The 17,655-nt window shown below is 54.5% G+C and overlaps 2 protein-coding genes across 9 annotated transcripts; one reads left to right on the forward strand and one right to left on the reverse strand.

Moving 5' to 3' along the window:
* Positions 1-126: 126 nt before the first annotated feature.
* On the forward strand, positions 127-15,889 carry WNK4 (WNK lysine deficient protein kinase 4). 8 transcript variants are annotated; one of them, XM_042966727.1, is made up of 19 exons: positions 127-872; positions 2,273-2,445; positions 3,447-3,667; positions 4,029-4,186; positions 4,661-4,749; positions 4,840-5,056; positions 7,026-7,290; positions 7,539-7,660; positions 7,888-7,946; positions 8,039-8,156; positions 8,430-8,546; positions 12,748-12,885; positions 13,455-13,509; positions 13,613-14,208; positions 14,288-14,348; positions 14,448-14,856; positions 14,940-15,139; positions 15,306-15,403; positions 15,550-15,889. In XM_042966727.1, the coding sequence occupies exons 1-19, from the start codon at positions 258-260 to the stop codon at positions 15,556-15,558; spliced, it is 3,720 nt and encodes a 1,239-aa protein (XP_042822661.1). In that variant the 5' UTR covers positions 127-257; the 3' UTR covers positions 15,559-15,889. The 8 variants fall into 8 exon arrangements, with proteins under 8 accessions (XP_042822661.1, XP_042822664.1, XP_042822667.1 ...); XM_042966730.1 differs by having other exon boundaries at positions 13,616-14,208; XM_042966733.1 differs by having other exon boundaries at positions 15,306-15,361; positions 15,550-15,634.
* Positions 15,890-16,439: 550 nt separating this feature from the next.
* LOC102962366 (cytochrome c oxidase assembly factor 3 homolog, mitochondrial) lies at positions 16,440-17,650 on the reverse strand. Its single transcript, XM_007087677.3, has 2 exons — positions 17,314-17,650; positions 16,440-16,968 (listed from the first exon to the last, which is right to left on the reverse strand). Exons 1-2 carry the CDS (start codon positions 17,525-17,527, stop codon positions 16,862-16,864), a joined length of 321 nt encoding a protein of 106 aa, XP_007087739.3. The 5' UTR covers positions 17,528-17,650; the 3' UTR covers positions 16,440-16,861.
* Positions 17,651-17,655: the final 5 nt, after the last annotated feature.

Consider the following 17,655-nt stretch of genomic DNA (forward strand, 5'->3'; position numbering starts at 1 on the left):
AGGGAGAGGAGGGCCTGCGGCCGGGGGCGGGGCGGCCGAGGTGAGGGGCTGCGCACCCGATTCCGCGCGGCTGGCCGCTCCGAGGGGGCCGCCCTGGGGGGATGAGGGCGGGGCCGGGGGCGGGGCTGCAGGACGGTCGAGCCCGCACTGGGGCCCCTGTAGCTCAGCCCGAGCGCTGCGCACCCAGCCAGTCCGCCTGTCAGACCGCCTCCTCTCCAGCCGCCCGGCTTGCTGCCCTGCGGCGCCGGCCCTTCCTCATGCTGGCACCCCCGGCCTCCGAGACTGCGGTCCCCATGTCCCAGGCGGAGGCCGACCTGGCCCTGCGGCCCCCGCCGCCTCTCGCTGCCGCGGGGCCGCCCCGCCTCGGGCCCCCTCCTCGCCGGGCGCGCCGCTTCTCCGGGAAGGCTGAGACCCGGCCGCGCTCTTCCCGTCTCAGCCGCCGCAGCTCAGTCGACTTGGGGCTGCTGAGCTCTTGGTCCCAGCCAGCCTCACCCGCTCCGGAGCCCCCTGAGCCTCCGGACTCCGCTGAACCCAGCCCCGCGAAAAGCCCACCGCCTAGCTGCCCAGAACCTCCCGAGGGCACGTGGACCGGGGGAGCCCCCGCGAAGGCTGCAGACTCAGCGCGTCCAGAGCTAGCAGTCTCGGCAGGAGGCCCGGGGTCCCGGGAACCGCCGAGGGTCCCCGAAGCCGCGGCTCGGGAGCGGCAGAGGGAGCAGGAGGAAAAGGAAGACACGGAGACCCAGGCAGTGGCAACGTCCCCGGACGGCCGATACCTCAAGTTTGACATCGAGATTGGACGTGGCTCGTTCAAGACGGTGTATCGAGGGCTGGACACCGACACCACGGTGGAGGTGGCCTGGTGTGAGCTGCAGGTGCGGCTGGGCACCCCCTCTGTGGCACCTGGGATGGGACCCTTTGGAGGTCTGGGGATGAGAAACCTAGGGGACAGCAGCAAGGGAGAGATCTATTTTTCCAGTCAAATGTCTGGACACTCCTGCCCCACCTTGCTCTGATGATTAATGGATCTGACTGATTCTGGGCTGCAGAAGGAAAAACTGAGGCAGGGGGTACATGGAAGCTCCCCTATGGGTTGTGGACATTTTAACTTTGAAGTCTCTGTACTCAACCCTGAGAGGTGGAAGATAGGATGCTAAATCGGGGAGGTAGCCAGTTTGGATCTGAAGGGGACCAATTTCCCTCAGTAGTAACAATCTCTTCCTTTCCCGTTCCCCTTAGTACTGAAACCCTCAGTGTGACCCTGGTCCTCCTCCTTCACCCTGGATCTTTGCAGATTAGGAGGCTGGGATGATGGAAGCTAGAAGCTGGGGCAGGGTCCTCTCCATTTCCAAAAGATTTAGAGTGGTGGTAGCAGGATGGGGCCCTCCCAGGCCCCTTCTGGAACAGTCAGACTTCTAGACTTCTCCACAACTGGGGGAGGGGGAGACAGAGAGCTCCAGCCCTGGCCTGAATCCAGTCCTTCTCCCCATCCCACTGTCTACCTGGGCTCTCCCTTCCCAGACCCAAAGGCACTGAACCCAATGGGCTTTAGGGGGATGTTGGTGTGAAGGATTTCTTCTCATGGAGGGAAGAACCCAGTTAAATCTGGGCCAGCAGCAGCTTTGGGCAGAGCCTGGGTAAGGGTCCTCCCCTCCAGCCCTGGCACTGGGCTCGCCCCTTGCGCCTGCCAGTGGCGCGCCCTAGGCTGTAGGCCAGGCAAGGAGAGGCAGCCAAACCAATGGGGTGGGGGGACGGGTGGCGAGGGATATGAGAGGGGGGCGGGACGGCCAGGGGCAGGGGGCGGTCTCCTGGTCCTGGATCTTTCTCTCTCTCTCTGTAACTCCCTCTGCAGCCCTCCGGCCTCCTGTCTGGATCTAGCAGTTCCCAGTTTCTGGGGCCAACCCCGTTGAGGGCCCCAATTCTCTGCCCGCTGTCAGCCTGCTGCCCGCCTGCTGCCTGCCCGCTGCCAGCCCCTGGGGCGTCCCCTCCCGCCCCACGGCTGGCCAGGGAGGCCACAAAGGCGCTATTGAGCTCAGGGCTCCTGGACGGGGCTGCATAAAGGCCCTTGTGTCCAGCGGGGGGTCCAGGGGCGGCCCCAGGCCCAGGATGGGCGTGTCCTTGCAGCAGCCGGAGGGGGCGGACCGAGAATTCGGGGTATACAGCTCCTTGGGCGAGCGATGACCTAGCCCCATTCGCGACCTAGGCCCTTCCTCGTTTCTGGGGGGGTCCTGGGCCTGATGTGATCTTGACTCCCACCCATCCCCTACCCCCACAGACTCGGAAACTCTCTCGAACGGAGCGGCAGCGATTCTCTGAGGAAGTGGAGATGCTCAAGGGGCTGCAACATCCCAACATCGTCCGCTTCTACGATTCGTGGAAGTCGGTGCTGAAGGGCCAGGTTTGCATCGTACTGGTCACCGAACTCATGACCTCCGGCACGCTCAAGACGTGAGCTCTGCGCCTGGTGGTAGTGTTGGTTGGTGGGTGAACTGGTGGTGGGAGGTCCCCACTCCTTCTGGAACTTCTCCCAGGCTCCCCAAACTCCAGATTTAGGTCCAAAATCAGGCGCTCACCCACCCCTACTGCATCCCTGCCTTGGTGAGTGGCAGGGTCTACCCAGCACTCCAGCTGAAACTTGGGCGTCTCCCCAGATGCCTCCTTTGTCTCCGCTCTGTACATCCACCTTCTCCACCAGTCTGTCTCCAAGGCCCTTCTTAAAATGCCCCACTCTGCTTTCCCTGTTCCATGCGCTGCCACCTCAGTGGTCTGGAGCCCTGCAGCAGCCCCCTAAAGGGCCTTCCCCCACTCTGCCCTCACCTTTCGGAGCAGTCCTGTCTTCCCGCAGTCTGGTCAGCCTCTCTCCATTCCTTAAAACCCCTTAAAGGTTTCCCACCACCCTCAGGAAAAAGTCCACACTCCCTAACCTACTCACAAAGTCCTTAGGATTTAGCCTCCTCTTGAGCCTAAATTCTACAAAAACTGAATTCCCAGCACCTCCTCCCACCCTGCCCTATCACCGCCTGCGTGCCTTGGAGCACAGTGTCCCCTCGGCCTGGAAAGTCTCCATCCCTTCCCCTTTTCACCCTTGAACCCCTACTCATCCTTCAAGATGCAACATAAAAGTTATTTCCTTTCCGAAGCCCTCCCCCACGCCCAAGGCAGTTAGTCATCCCTTCCGGCACCCCCACAGCCCCTTGGCGCAGCCTTATCTGTGAATTTATGCCTGACCCATTTTGTAATCTCGGGTCTACTACCACACCCCCGACTCAGTTTCTCTGTGGGGCGCACCGCGGACTGAGCTAGAATAATGCTGAGAGAAAATGTGTACCTGGCGGTGCCGGTGGAACTAGGGTAACTTCCCAGTGGGGGTCTCCTCCCCACCCCCCCCACCCCCCCCCCCCCACCCCCCGTGTCTCCGCCCTGACCCTGGCTCTGCGCCCCTCCCCCAGATACCTGAGGCGGTTCCGTGAGATGAAGCCGAGAGTTCTTCAGCGCTGGAGCCGCCAGATCCTTCGGGGGCTTCATTTCCTACACACCCGGGTACCCCCCATTCTGCACCGGGATCTCAAGTGCGACAACGTCTTTATCACTGGCCCTTCAGGGTCGGTCAAGATCGGGGACCTGGGCCTGGCCACGCTCAAGCGCGCCTCCTTTGCCAAGAGCGTGATAGGTGCGTTCCTCCAGGAGGTCCTTGCTATTCCTACCTCCCCCGCGTTAGAAGAGACCCTGGGGGCCCAGTCTCCCCAGCTGGGTCCTTGGAGTTGCACGGAGTTACAAGAGCATGGGGAAAGTGGGGAGACTTATGGCATCCTCTCTCCCCCGCACCCCTCACACACACACACACACACACACACACACACACACACACACACACGGTGGGGAAGGGTCCGTTACTAGCACTCCAGAACTCGTGAGGTTGCTCACCCTCCCCGTCCTCCCCCCTCCCTCCCACCTGGCCTGTGGTACGCCCAAGAGGAAGGAGGAAGCCAGAGGGAGGCTCTGCAGCCTAATGCCTGCTGTGGATCCTACAGGGACCCCGGAGTTCATGGCCCCGGAGATGTACGAGGAAAAGTACGATGAGGCGGTGGACGTGTACGCGTTTGGCATGTGCATGCTGGAGATGGCTACCTCAGAGTACCCTTACTCCGAGTGCCAGAATGCCGCGCAAATCTACCGCAAAGTCACTTCGGTGAGAGGGGGCGGGGAGGGGAGACAATTCCAGATCTCCTCCCATTTTCCGACCCTTACCAGCCCGCGTCAATGCCCTTTCCCTTAGAGAAAGCAGGCTAGACGCAAAGATGCTCTGGTAAACACTGAAGGATATTGGATGCACACACGCCCTATCCCCTTACTAGCTGTTTAGAATAATGATGTGTGTAGCACTCTCTAGAGTTTGCAAACGATTTCACATCTGATCTTTCACCCGCAGCGTGAGCAGGGCGTCTCGTCCTGCCCTGCGCTTTACAAATGGGAAAACTGGCACACTGGGAGACTTGTTCAAGGTCATACTGTCGATACTTGGGCTGGGATTTGAAATCAAACCGTCCAGTAGCTGTCGCGGTGCCTTTGCGATTGCATGCCCTGCTGCCCCAGACGGGGTGAGGGGCAAGCAGAGAGCTGCGGCGCAGAGGCCTGGAGGCCTCATGCGTCCCCTTTCCTCTAGGGCACAAAGCCGAACAGCTTCTATAAGGTGAAGATGCCCGAGGTGAAGGAGATCATTGAAGGCTGCATCCGCACAGATAAGAACGAGAGGTGGGGTGGAGGGGGCAGGATGGGGGTGGATTCAGGGTCAGGGGTGGGGGGACGGCGGCAAGGCTCCGCTCACCGCAGCACTCCCCCCAGATTCACCATCCAGGACCTCCTGGCTCACGCCTTCTTCCGCGAGGAGCGCGGCGTGCACGTGGAGCTGGCGGAGGAGGACGACGGCGAGAAGCCCGGCCTCAAGCTCTGGCTGCGCATGGAGGACGCGCGGCGCGGGGGGCGCCCGCGGGACAACCAGGCCATAGAGTTCCTGTTCCAACTGGGCCGGGACGCGGCAGAGGAGGTGGCGCAGGAGATGGTGAGCAGAGGACAGACTGCCCTGCGGCTGGGCTTGTGCGCGGCCGGTCAGTGCCATGCGGTTGGGGGCGCCAGGGTGGTGGGAGGGGCACCCAACCTGCCCCTCTCAGAGCGTCTGGTAAGTGTCCCCCTGGCCCGCGCGCCTGAACACACGCACGCCCCAAGTGCGGGCTCACTGCACATTTCCTTTTCCAGAGCAAGCCCTGGGTCCTCCAGCCTGCCTTGCTCTGCTTCCTGCTGCTCTGATTTCCCTGGAATGCTCTTCTCTCCAATTTATTTATTTTTCTCTTTTCCACCCCCCGCCTTGTTTTTTTTTTTTGTTGTTGTTGTTTTGTTTTTTTTTCTTCCTCCCCTCTTTCTTCCTCCGTGCTCAGAACCAGGAATTTCAGGAAGCCTGCCCCCTCTAGGGTCAAAATTAAATGCTTTGTTCCAGTTCAGCAGGTCCTCCATTACAGGACCCACCACCATTGGTTCTGTTTTATACCAGGATACACTCCTGTCTCTCTCCTCCACTGGACTATAAATTCCTTGAGGGCAGAGACTGTGTTCTATTGATTTTTCTGTCTCTGACAGTGCTCGGCACATGGTTGGAGCTCATTAATAATCCCACATTTGTACATGGCTTAGAGCACTTTCACATGCATTCGATTGTTGTTACCAACCCTGCCGGGAGTGATTTTATCCTGATGTATTGATGAGGAAATGGAAGGTTCAGAGAGGTTGAATATCTTGTCCAAGGTCCTGAGCAAGTAAGTGGCAGAGCTGGATTTAAACTCAGGCTGTTCAGATCTTAAGTCAGACCACCCTGCCCCACCTCCCTTACATGTGCTGCAAAGTTGGAGATGAATAAGGAGTTGATGAACAGAAGCTGCCAGCGCAGGAGAGGCATACATGGGAGAGAGAAGATGCAGGACTGTTTAGGAAGGCCTGAGAAGGGGAGAGAGTATGAGGTTCTTGATAGAAGAATGGCAGTTGAAAGTGTGGGGATCCTCTATGGTAGGTCTGGATAGGGAACCTGAGAGTGTGTTTTTAAATGTAGCAGAACAGGTGTCCTTAGCACAGCTCAAACCTGACCTAGGATCAAATCTTGATCCATTATGTACAGGGATTCTTTTCTTTTTTTTTTTTTAATGTTTATTTATGTATTTATTTTTGAGAGAGAGAGGGAGAGAGAATGCATATATGTTGGCACACAAGCTGGGGAGGGGCAGAGAGCGAGGGAGAGAGAGAATCCCAAGCAGGTTCCACACTGTCAGCGCAGAGCCTGACATGGGGGCTTGAACTCATGAACCATGAGATCATTACCTGAGCTGAAATCAAGAGTCAGATGCTTAACTGACTGAGCCACCTAGGTGCCCCCCCCCCCCACTTTTTATTTGAGAGAGAGAGAGAGGGAACAGAAGGAAAGGGCAAAGAGAGAGGAGGAGAGAGAGAATCTTCAGCACGTTAGGCTTGATCCCATGACCCTGAGATCATGACCTGAACTGAAATCAAGAGTCAGCTGCTCAACCAGCTGAGCCCACCCAGGTGCCCCAAACAGGGGATTCTTGATGATGACACATTATTGATACCTTTAGTTGGGAGACTGTCCTGTGTATTGTAGGATGTTGAGAATTCCTGTCTTCTACTCACTAGATGCCAGTAGGACTGAGGTGTGACAACTACAGGTGTCTCCAAATATTGCCAAATGTTCCCCCTTACCCCTGAGAGCAGTTGATTTACTAGATAACCATGAACTAGTCACGGCTTTACTTATTTCTAAAACAGGGCTAAGCCCACTTCAGAAGGTTGTTGGGAGAATTTAACGATGATAATGTAAAGAGTTGCCAGTTAATGGACACAGTGCATGATCAATAAATATTAGTGTCCTTTCTCCAGGAGAAATATCCCGAGGCCTCAAGAAGGTGTCCTGATGGGTCTTTGAGTGGAGTCCTCACCTCAAACCGTGCTCCTCGCCCTCTTAACTCCAGGTGGCCCTGGGTCTAGTCTGTGAAGCTGACTACCAGCCAGTGGCCCGCGCAGTACGTGAACGAGTTGCTGCCATCCAGCGGAAGCGTGAGAAGCTGCGCAAAGCTAGGGAGTTGGAAGCCCTCCCCCCTGCACCAGGACCCCCACCAGCAGCTGTCCCCAAGACTCCTGGTCCCCCCAGTGTCTTCCCCCCTGAGCCTGAGGAGCCAGAGGCAGACCAGCACCAGTCTTTCCTCTTCCGCCATGCCAGCTACTCATCTACCACCTGTAAGCCACCCCTGACCTTGGGATATGGGATGTGACCTAGGTCCCAGAACCCTTGGCCTCTGCCCCCGCCCCACCCAGAAGTCCAATCCAGCAGCACTGTCACTTACCCTGCCTTCCACAACTAGCCACGAAGCTCCTTCTGGGAAAGAACTCCCACAGCTCCAGGCCCCTTCTTGCTCAGGCAGCCCCCCCACCCTGCTCTGCCACCCTTTATTTCCCCTTTTTTGATCCCCTCCCTCCCCCACCAGCGGATTGCGAGACTGATGGCTACCTCAGCTCCTCCGGCTTCCTGGATGCCTCAGACCCTGCCTTTCAGCCCCCTGGGGGGGTGCCATCCAGCCCCGCTGAGTCCCATCTCTGCCTGCCCTCGGTGAGAGGGGGTCACGTGGGGGGCTCCCAGACATTCCAAGCCTGTGACCTATCTTTCTCCTTGTAAAACCCAACCCCATGACCTAGCCCCATGTCCCTGGAAATCCACCACTCTGTCCTCATCTTCCTTAATTCCCTCTGCCTAGTACCCCCAGCATCCTTGACACCATCTCCCTGAACCCCCACAATTGTCTTCCTCTGACCTCGTGAACCTATTTCCCATTTCAGGCTTTTGCCCTGTCCATTCCACGTTCTGGCCCTGGCAGTGACTTTTCCCCAGGAGACAGGTAGGTTCTGGTAGGGGTTGGGGGGCAAGGGTGAGACATATGGCGGGTCCCAGTGTCCATTCTGACACTCCTACGTCCTTTTTCTTTTCTAGCTATGCCTCAGATGCAGCATCAGGTCTTAGTGATGTGGGAGAAGGGATGGGACGCATGAGGAGACCCCCAGGGAGAAATCTCCGGCGTAGACCCCGATCCCGGCTTCGGGTCACTAGTGTAAGGAAGGGGCATAGGAGATGGGGAGTAACCTACGGGACCAGGAGGGAACTGTCAGGGGCGGGTGAGGGAGGTCAGCCAAAAAAGGGGAGAACAGTGTGTGACTGGTACCATAGAGGCAGCCAGTCTGGTTTCTAATATCAGACTTTGGGGGCAGAGTCTGCTTCTGTCCAGTTCCAGTCTGGCCACTGTCACTTGGTTGGAGTGGGGTGGGGGCACGTGATGAGGACAGAGGGCTTGACCTCCTCTCCTCTGCTGACTTTGAATCTGAAGGTCTCAGACCAGAATGACAGAGTGGTTGAGTGCCAGCTACAGACGCACAACAGCAAGATGGTGACCTTCCGATTTGATCTGGATGGCGACAGCCCGGAAGAGATTGCGGCTGCCATGGTGAGGGGGGAGGGAGAGGAGGACAGAGTCTTTGGGTCTAGGATAAGAGTCTCCCTCCGGATGTCCCCTGGTACTGAACTATCCCTTCCTCCCACCCAACAGCAAGGGTTTTTAAAGCATGATGACACTGAAGACATCTGCTCTTGTTCTGAGGGCAATTTTTATCTATTCAGTGAGGTTTGGATCCTCAGCTAGAGCAATTTCAGACTAACATAGGGTACACACAGATGCTGTGGTGAGGTACACGCTAGACACATGATACTGTGGCCATGAGTAAAGGGTGGTCTGGGGGCAACAGGGAGAAGATGTAGAACTTATTCAAAGTCGTGACAGATGGTTAAGAACAGCAGTGAAGACTGAAAAGGGCAGGTCTAGAGGAAGTACAGCATCAGGACAGGCATGGAAGCAGGGAGTGACTTGGAATATGGGGTGGGGGAGGGGGGCTTCATGAGGAGACCACTGTCACTAGAACTAAGAGTTCCTCTAGGAGACTTGTGGAAGTGAGGTTGGGCATGTGGAGTAGGCTCAGATTATAGACAGTCTTAAGAGTTAGATGGAGTGTAACATGGTGAGAATAGGCTTTAAGAAGACCATTCTGCCATGGGAAGTGGGAGAGGGTCGGGGGGTAGGGAATCCAGTTGGCAGATGGATACAAGAAGCCACAAATGGTCCAAGGAGAAGATGGATTATGGGGGAAGAAAAGAAGAAAAGGGGAGCATCTGAGGGTTGTTTCAGGAAAATAAGTTACTCTGTAATCCAGTTTTTTATTCTATTTATTTAAGTGTATTTATTTATTTTGAGAGAGAGAACGAGCATGAGTAGGGGAAGGGCAGCGAGAGAAGGAGAGAGAATCCCTTGAGGGCTCCGCACTGTCGGCACAGAACCCAATGCGGGGCTCGATCCCACGAACGTGAGATCATGACCTGAGCTGAGATCAAGAGTTGGACGCTTAACTGACTGAGCCATCCTGGCACCCTTCCAGACATTTATTGATGTAATACAATACAAATAATAGATGCTCAGGAAACATTTGCTGAGTTGAAATGATAGGGAGTTAGGGAGAGAGGATATCATGGGCAACTTGGAGCGTGGAGAAGCTAGTGGGAGTAGACCGTTAAAGGAGAGAAGAAGTTGGAAAATGAAAGTAGATGTTCTTAGGGGTCATGATGAGCTTGAATGACAGAGAGGCAGGCAAGATCCTCCCTGGGAGCACAACATGGTCAGGCAGGCCTGGAGGCAGAAGTGGATCGAGGAGTTGTCAGCATGAAAGGGAGAGTGAAGGGAGACGAGCTTGAGAAGCCAGAGGCAGAGAGGGTCTGAGAGTGGGTCTCAGTGGATACCCCCATTTCTGGGATGGGTGAAATAGGCCATCAAAGGACACAGAGGTGGAGCCTGAGAGGTAGGAGGAGCCCCAGAAAATGTTAGGGAAAACTGAGGGAAAAGACAGTTTCAAGGAGGTGATGTGGGGTAAAGCCTGAGGCGAGCCCACACTGACTTTTGTCAGGAGAAGGTCTTTGTGCGAAACCAGCTTCCCTGGAGTGGGGGAAATGGATGCCAGCCTCTGTGGTGAAGGAGTGAGGGGAATGCGAGAAGCATCAGGCTTCGGGAACTCTCTTTAAAGCTTCCCCTCCATCATGTCACTCACCTTGTATCCAGGACAAAGACAAAATATCACTCGGCACACCGGCTTATCATCTTCCATCAAGCCACTTGACCCTTCAAGAATCTTTCCTCCGACCACACTGGTGTCTGAATGGTCCCCTGACGAGGCTGGCTGCCTTTCCGCTTCTGCCTCCATCTCCTCAGGGGTCTCTTGCCTTGAAAGGCTTCTCTACTAGGCTTTCAAGCACACTCAGATCCCACACAGCCAAAGGGACCCCTCCCCCTGACCACAGGGGTCACCCTCCACACGTCTACAGCAGACCTGGGTCTGCTCTTCCTGCTGTTTGTCCCTACATTTTTTTTTAAGCTTATTTATTTTGAGCGAGCGAGAGAGAGAGAGAGAGAGAGAGAGAGAAAATCCCAAGCAGGCTCCATGCTGCCAGCACAGAATCCAATGCAGGGCTTGAACTCATGAAACCCTGAGTTCATGACCTGAGTCAAAACCAAGAGTTGGATGCTTAACTGACTGAGCCACCCAGGTGCCCCCTTGCCCCTACATTGTTAATGGCTACCTGTAGTTACAGAGTAAGGTCCCAATTCTGGAGAATGGCCTTTTTTTTTTTAAGTTCTTTTCTTTTAATGTTTATTCTTGAGAGAGAGACAGAGACAGAGCATGAGTGGGGGAGGGGCAGAGCCAGAGAGGGACACAGAATCTGAAGCGGGCTCCAGGCTCTGATGTGTCAGCACAGAGCCTGACACAGGGCTTGAACTCACGAACTGGGAGATGATGACCTGAGCCGAAGTCGGATGCTTAACTGACTGAGCCACCCAGGCACCCCTGGAGCATGGCCTTTAAAACTCCCAGCACTCCCAGCTCTGCTCTGGTCTTGACTGTTTTGTGAATGTCCTATGTCCTCTCATACCTCACAGCTGTTAATTCATGCCATTCTCTCTGCCCTTCTCTTCCCGACGAACAGCATGGAACAGGAAAGAGTGGGCTTTCACTGAAGACCCGAGTTCAAATTTCAGCTCTGTGATTTACTGATTTGGTGAATTGGGGCAAATTTCTTAAGCTCTCTGAACCTCAGTTGCTCATCAGTAAAACGATAGTACTCATTTGGCAAAGGTGTTCTGATATGATATGTAATTTATGAGAAGTGAGATCACATATGAGAAATGAAATTATACGAGAAGTGTCCGTACATGGTAGGTCCTCGATGAAGGGTTGCTTTGAGGCTCAGCTCTGTGTGGCCATCCCAGCTTCCCATATTCCCCCTCGGTGGCATGACCTGCTCTCTCTTTGGAATGGCATTTAAAAAAAATTGTGGCAGAAAACACATACCATAAAATTTACCATGTTAACCATTTTTAAGTATACAGTTCAGTGGGGTCAAGTATATTCACTTTGTCGTGAAACAGATCTCCAGAACTTCTTCATCTTGCAAATCTGAAACTGTACCCATTAGACACCTCTCCCTTTCTGCTGGTATTGCATTTGATCTGTACCTTGACCACAGTGCCTTTCCTACCATGGACTGACTTGCAGTAAATTGAGTTGTGTAGATATGTGTCTCTTCTACTAGATCTTGGACTTCTTCGGGACTAGGACTTTGTTACATGCTTTTCTGCATTCCTCACCTAGAACAATGTACCCGTACCTACAACAATGCCTGGCACATAGTATGTGCTCTAGTGTTTGTGAAATTGAATGTTATGTTTGCCATTTATTGCCTTATTTTCACTTAGTGTGTGTGTGTGTGTGTGTGTGTGTGTGTGTAAGCCTGCATGGTTTATGAGCCCTATGAGAGCAGGAGTTATGTCCAAAAGCATATGATGCAACCATGGGAAGAACTCAGGCTCCGGCTTTAGACAAGTCTGGGGGCAAATCCTGTGATGTTAGGCAGACTGAACTTAACCTTTTTGAGCATTGGTTATCTTAACTCTAAAATGGGGTTGTTGGGGCACCTGGCTGGCTCAGTCAGTAGAGCATGCAACTCTTGATCTTGGGGTTGTGAGTTCGAGCCCCATGTTGGGTGTAGAGGTTACTTAAAATTAAATCTTTTTTTAAAAAATCAATAAAATAAAATGGGGTTGTTAACACAGACCCGAGAGAGCTGTTGTTGGTGTTAGATGAGCTCAGACATGTAAAGCATCTGGGCCATGATGCATCCTAGGGATGTTAGCTCCTGTCCTCGAAGGTATATTTCTCCTCGCACCACATGGTGCCTGGCATACAGTAGATACTTACTGAATACTTATTTTAGGTGGGTGGTTGGCAGAGCAGTGGGGTAAAGGGTTGGTTTTTAAAAACTTTTTTTTAATGTTTATTTATTTTTGAGACAGAGAAATACAGAGCCTGAACGATGGAGGGTCAGAGAGAGGGAGACACAGTATCTGAAGCAGGCTCCAAGCTGTGAGCACAGAGCCAGATGCAGGGCTCGAACTCACAGACTGTGAGATCATGACCTGAGCCAAAGTCGGATGCTTAACTGACTGAGCCACCCAGGTGCCCCGAAGGGTTGGTTTTTAAAGATCAGTGCAGGGGAGAGAGATGAGCGAGATAACAGCCCTCTGTCCCCTTCCTGCTGACCCTTGCCAGGTGTATAATGAGTTCATTCTGCCCTCGGAGCGAGCCGGATTCCTGAGCCGCATTCGGGAGATCATCCAGCGAGTGGAGACCCTGTTGAAGAGAGATACTGGCCCTGTGGAGGCTGCTGAGGACCCCCTGGGCCCCCAGGTCAGACCTCTTAGATCATCTTTGGGGGGGGGACAGACTCTCTGCTCCAGACTTCATTACTCTCTGCCAACACCAGCCCCCGTGACTCTAACTCCTTCATCTGTGTGACCCTAACACAGTGGTTCTTACCCCATTTGAGTATCTGATGAAAGCCATGGGCCCTTGTTCTAGAAAAATGTGTTCAATGCATACTTTTCTTTTTAACCCATTATTCTGGTAGAATTTCAGACTTACAGAGAGAAGTTGCAAGAATTGTACAAAGAACTCCTACTCTTTGCCCAGATTTGCCAACTATTACTGTTTTGTCATGTTAGCTTTATCATTCTCTTCTTCTCTCCCGTCTCTGTATGTATGTGCACATATTATTTTTTTCTGAACCATTTGGGAGTGAATTGCAGACATCATACCCCCCTACCTGTAAATATTTTAGCACATGCACTTTTGAGTCCCTTGAAACTCCTCTTTAGGCTCCTAGAAGTTCATGAGCCCTAGATTAAGCCCTGGCTGAACTGCCATCTAAGACTCAGCTCTTCCCCACTGTGACCATGGGCCCCTTCCTCTCACCTCAGGTGGAGCCAGCATCATTGCCTGCCCTCTCTGACCCCCTCCCAGACCCATCCCGTGGTATGTACTGCGTTCTGTCCCTACTCATCACAACCTTTGCAGCTGCTCCTGGGAAGGGCTTAGGGATTGGGGGACAGGGCACTCAGCACACCTTTCTCGCCAGCAGAGCTCCAGAGCAGCACCTCCCTGGAGCAGAGTTGCTGGGCAGCCTTCTCCACCTCGCCATCTTCTCCTGGAACCCCCTTGTCTCCTGGAAACTTGTTTTCCCCCGGAACTCCTGTCTCCCCAAGTCCCATTTTCCCCATCACTTCTCCCCCATGTTGCCCCAGTCCTGTCCCATTCTCCCAAGTCTCTTCAAATCTCTCTCCACAGACCCTCAGCTCCCCACTGGCATTCTCCCCCAGTGCTGTCCAGTTCCCTGGCCCTGCCTCTCAGTCTCTGCCGAGTTGCCTTCTCCCTTCTCCACCTGCCTTCTCTCCCAGTTGTTCTCAGGTCACCATTACTCCTCCTTCCTTTCCCCACTGCCCCTCTGCTTCCCCCCTTCCCTCCACCACAGCAGCCCCTCTCCTCTCTCTGGCTAGTGCCTTCTCACTGGCTGTGATGACCGTGGCCCAGTCCCTGCTGTCTCCCTCACCTGGGCTCCTGTCCCAGTCTCCTCCAGCCCCTCCTGCTCCCCTCCCTAGCTTGCCCCTGCCCCCTCCCCCTGCTCCTTGTGGCCAGGATAGGCCTTCACCCCCAACAGCTGAGACCGAGAGTGAGGTGAGTAGGAAACCAAGAGGGATGGTTAGGGGAGCTCCACTCTGGATCATTTCCCTTCTCATGGACCCACACTTTGCAGGTCCCACCAAATCCTGCTCGGCCACTCCTGGGCGAAGCCAGACTAGCGCCCATCTCTGAAGGTGAGGCCTCTGACCACTGACCTTCCCCTGCCACTTTCCACTTCATACCCTGCCAATTTCTCTCCCTTCTTTCATGACTCTTTCCTTCTCTCTCGACAGAGGGAAAGCCACAGCTTGTGGGGCGTTTCCAAGTGACTTCATCCAAGGAACCAGCTGAGCCTCTACCCCTGCAACCAACATTCCCAACTCTCTCCACTTCCCTGAAGCCTCCAACCCCTCAGCTGACCTCGGAGAGCTCAGACACAGAGGATAGTGCTGGAGGCGGGCCGGAGGCCAGGGAGGCTCTAGCCGAAAGTGACCGTGCAGCTGAAGGCCTAGCGGCTGGAGCTGAGGAGGAAGGGGACGATGGGAAGGAACCCCGAGGGGGGGGCAGCCCCCCACCCCAGAGCCATCCCAGCCCAGTGTGGATGAACTACTCATACAGCAGCCTGTGTCTGAGCAGTGAGGAGTCAGAGAGCAGCGGGGAGGATGAGGAATTCTGGGCTCAGCTTCAGAGTCTTCGGCAGAAGTGAGTCTGGGGAGGAAGGATAAGAGGTGGACTTGGGAGAGCAAAGCATGTGGCTAGCCCTCATGGTCCGGGTGCTTCCGCAGGCACTTGTCGGAGGTGGAGGCACTACAGACACTACAGAAAAAGGAAATTGAGGACTTGTACAGCCGGCTTGGGAAGCAGCCCCCGCCGGGTATCGTGGCCCCAGCTGCTATGCTGTCCAGCCGCCAGCGCCGCCTCTCCAAGGGCAGTTTCCCCACCTCCCGCCGCAACAGCCTGCAGCGCTCTGAGCCCCCGGGCCCTGGTGAGACCGCAGTGGCCAGGCTCCCTTCTTTCCCAGGTCCCCTTCCCTACTGATCTGGCTTTCTTCCAGGCCCTGGGGGTCTGCCCCTTGGTTTGGGGGCATTAGCCCCCCTCTCCCCGTGGCCCCTTCCTTCACTCAGTGCTCTCCCTCCCCATCCTGCACCCAGGCATCATGCGAAGGAACTCCCTGAGTGGCAGCAGCACCGGCTCCCAGGAGCAGCGGGCAAGCAAGGGGGTGACATTCGCCGGGGATGTTGGCAGGATGGTGAGGGCGGGCCCAAGGGAGGGCGAGCCCAGGGAATGGTAACTGGCTGCAGCTTCACCCTTCTCCCATCCTGAAGGTTTCGTCAGTGCTTTTTCTTTTCCCTCCAGTGAATTCAGAACAGAAGCCATGTGTCTCTCCCATACCAGGGCCCATGATGGAGTTCGTGCTCTCAGAATCTGCTGACCAACACAGCTCCGCAAGAAGACCCCAGTACTGAGGAAGTAGAAGGCCAAAGGGGCATGGAGAGTGCTGCTCCATTAGAAGGAAGAGCCAAACACAGGGAATGATTTACTGTGTAGAAGGTGTCAATTCTGCAGCCTACCATCCTCATTCCTCCACCTCCCCAGCCAAAGGTCAACCACTAAGCAATTCCACTCAAGCCCTAATGCTTCTAGAGGGCACACTCCCAGCTGAACAAGTGTAGGGGGTGTACTCACATAGAATTGGCAACAGTCAATTAAAATGCTGAAAACTAGGAATCTGTGATTCTGACTCTGTTGTGTCTTAAGAACTGGGAGTAAAGGCTTGTGGGGTAAGGCAGGGGAAAATTTAGAAGGGACTCTTCTCACAATGGGAGAAAGGCTAGAAGCTGCCCAGCTTTCTGGCTTCCTGCCAGCAGTTCATGAGGAAACTGCAAGATCAACCAACGATGCACTTGACCAAGCTAAGATCTCATCTAGACTCCACCTTAGGCCTACAAAGCAAGGTCCAAGTGGAAATTCAAAGAATTTTAATTCCCTCATCTTTCATCTACACCTCTCAGAATGGGTAAAGGCAGGAAAGTTGGAGTTGGGGTGTATTGTTTTTAAGGGTAGAGGACAAAAGAGTGACCTTCCCTCCCTGGAGACATAGTTTGGTCTCACACAGCCCAGTGACCTACCATGATCTCTCCCTTAAATCAGATGGAAACATCTCATGGAAAAAAGTAATTCTAGTTAAACATTTACAGCTCCCTGGGGCAATGCCACTGCTGCAGCTACTGCTTGTGGAGCTTTCCAGCATGGTCATGCCATCCCTCAGCTTCAACACACTCATCTTGGCTCCAAGAGAGGTGACTCAGTTTATTATTCTCAACCTAACCCCATCTTTTCCACTTTAGGCTCCAACACCACACAGAGCTGCCACCCCACCCCTATAACAGCTAAGCCCCTGGGAGGTGGAGAAGGTAAACCACAAAGTTAGAAAGACCGAGAAAAGCCAAGGTCAAGGTTGCACAACTCTCAAATAAGGAAACATACTATAAGAAGGGCTCAGTGACTGGACACAGTGAGCATGAAGTGGCCAATATTCCCTTGACCAGGCCAAACGCAATAAATCCCTGGCTTCTTGGGCTCATTCATCGTCCAAGGTTGAGGCCAGCAAATCTGTGTGCAGGGTTTGATTTCCACAGGGTCATGGGGTATCATCCACCACGTGAAGGGGCTCCAGCAGGTTGGAGATGCATAGCGCCCATCTGGTTCAGGGTCCCGATGCCCTCTCCATGGCTCGGGCTCGGGCAGCTTTGGCCTCGTCCTCCAGCTCATCTAGGAAACGCTCCTGGGACACGGAGTAGAAGGTGTAACCATCTGGGGAAGTGGGTTCAGGAAACCACTTGGAGTATGCACATTGCCTTTTCCTAGCCTTGTTCCACCGCCCTTGTTATTCTCTCACCCTCCCAAATCAGTGATTGGATCTTCCGCCCTCTGCTTTTCTGAGCCTTGATTATTCCGTTATTATTGACAAGGCATATTAAAAGAGCATCTTACAGTGACAAAGTAAGGTACATTAAACGCTTGGCTCAGCATCAGAAATGGCCAAGACTTTCACAGCTCTGGCTCTTTTTACCACCCCCACACTACCTAGTACTCGCCACTGTTCCCCTGTCCCTGCCCCCATATGCCGTCTCCTGAGCCTACAGTTCGAACGGATACAAATAGCTAACACCAGGGCCCCGATGCCCAGGCCGGTCACGATGTTCCGGGTCCGCCGCTGTGGTAGAGTCTTCTGCCACTGGGCGAGCTGCACCTGCCGCATGAACTGCAGCTGCGCGGGAGTCAGCTTCTCGCGAGTTGGGTCGATGCGCTGAGCCACGGGGGCCTTTCCACTCTTGGCATCGAGAGAATCACCAGCTCCTGGCGCCGCCATGTTGCCGCTCCGCCCTTCGTAGCCCCAAGGCGCGGGGCTTGCTGGGAATAGCCGTCCTTGGCCGCAGCAGCGGACTCTGGGAATTGTAGTCCGCGTTTTCTTTCGCGAGGGGAGTGCGGCTCTTGGCC

The sequence above is a fragment of the Panthera tigris genome, chromosome E1 (genome assembly GCF_018350195.1).
Source record: "Panthera tigris isolate Pti1 chromosome E1, P.tigris_Pti1_mat1.1, whole genome shotgun sequence".
Classification (NCBI taxonomy): Eukaryota; Metazoa; Chordata; class Mammalia; order Carnivora; family Felidae; genus Panthera; species Panthera tigris.

Excerpts from the sequence above, each read along its gene's own strand:
- WNK4 (XM_042966726.1), top strand. The coding sequence starts at position 258 with ATGCTGGCACCCCCGGCCTCCGAGACTGCGGTCCCCATGTCCCAGGCG. Across the intron at positions 14,349-14,447 it reads ACTAGCGCCCATCTCTGAAG|AGGGAAAGCCACAGCTTGTG; the intron begins GTGAGGCCTCTG and ends CTCTCTCGACAG. Across the intron at positions 15,140-15,510 it reads CTCTGAGCCCCCGGGCCCTG|TGAATTCAGAACAGAAGCCA; the intron begins GTGAGACCGCAG and ends TTTTCCCTCCAG.
- LOC102962366 (XM_007087677.3), bottom strand. The coding sequence starts at position 17,527 with ATGGCGGCGCCAGGAGCTGGTGATTCTCTCGATGCCAAGAGTGGAAAG. Across the intron at positions 16,969-17,313 it reads GGCCCTGGTGTTAGCTATTT|ATGGTTACACCTTCTACTCC; the intron begins GTATCCGTTCGA and ends CCACTTCCCCAG.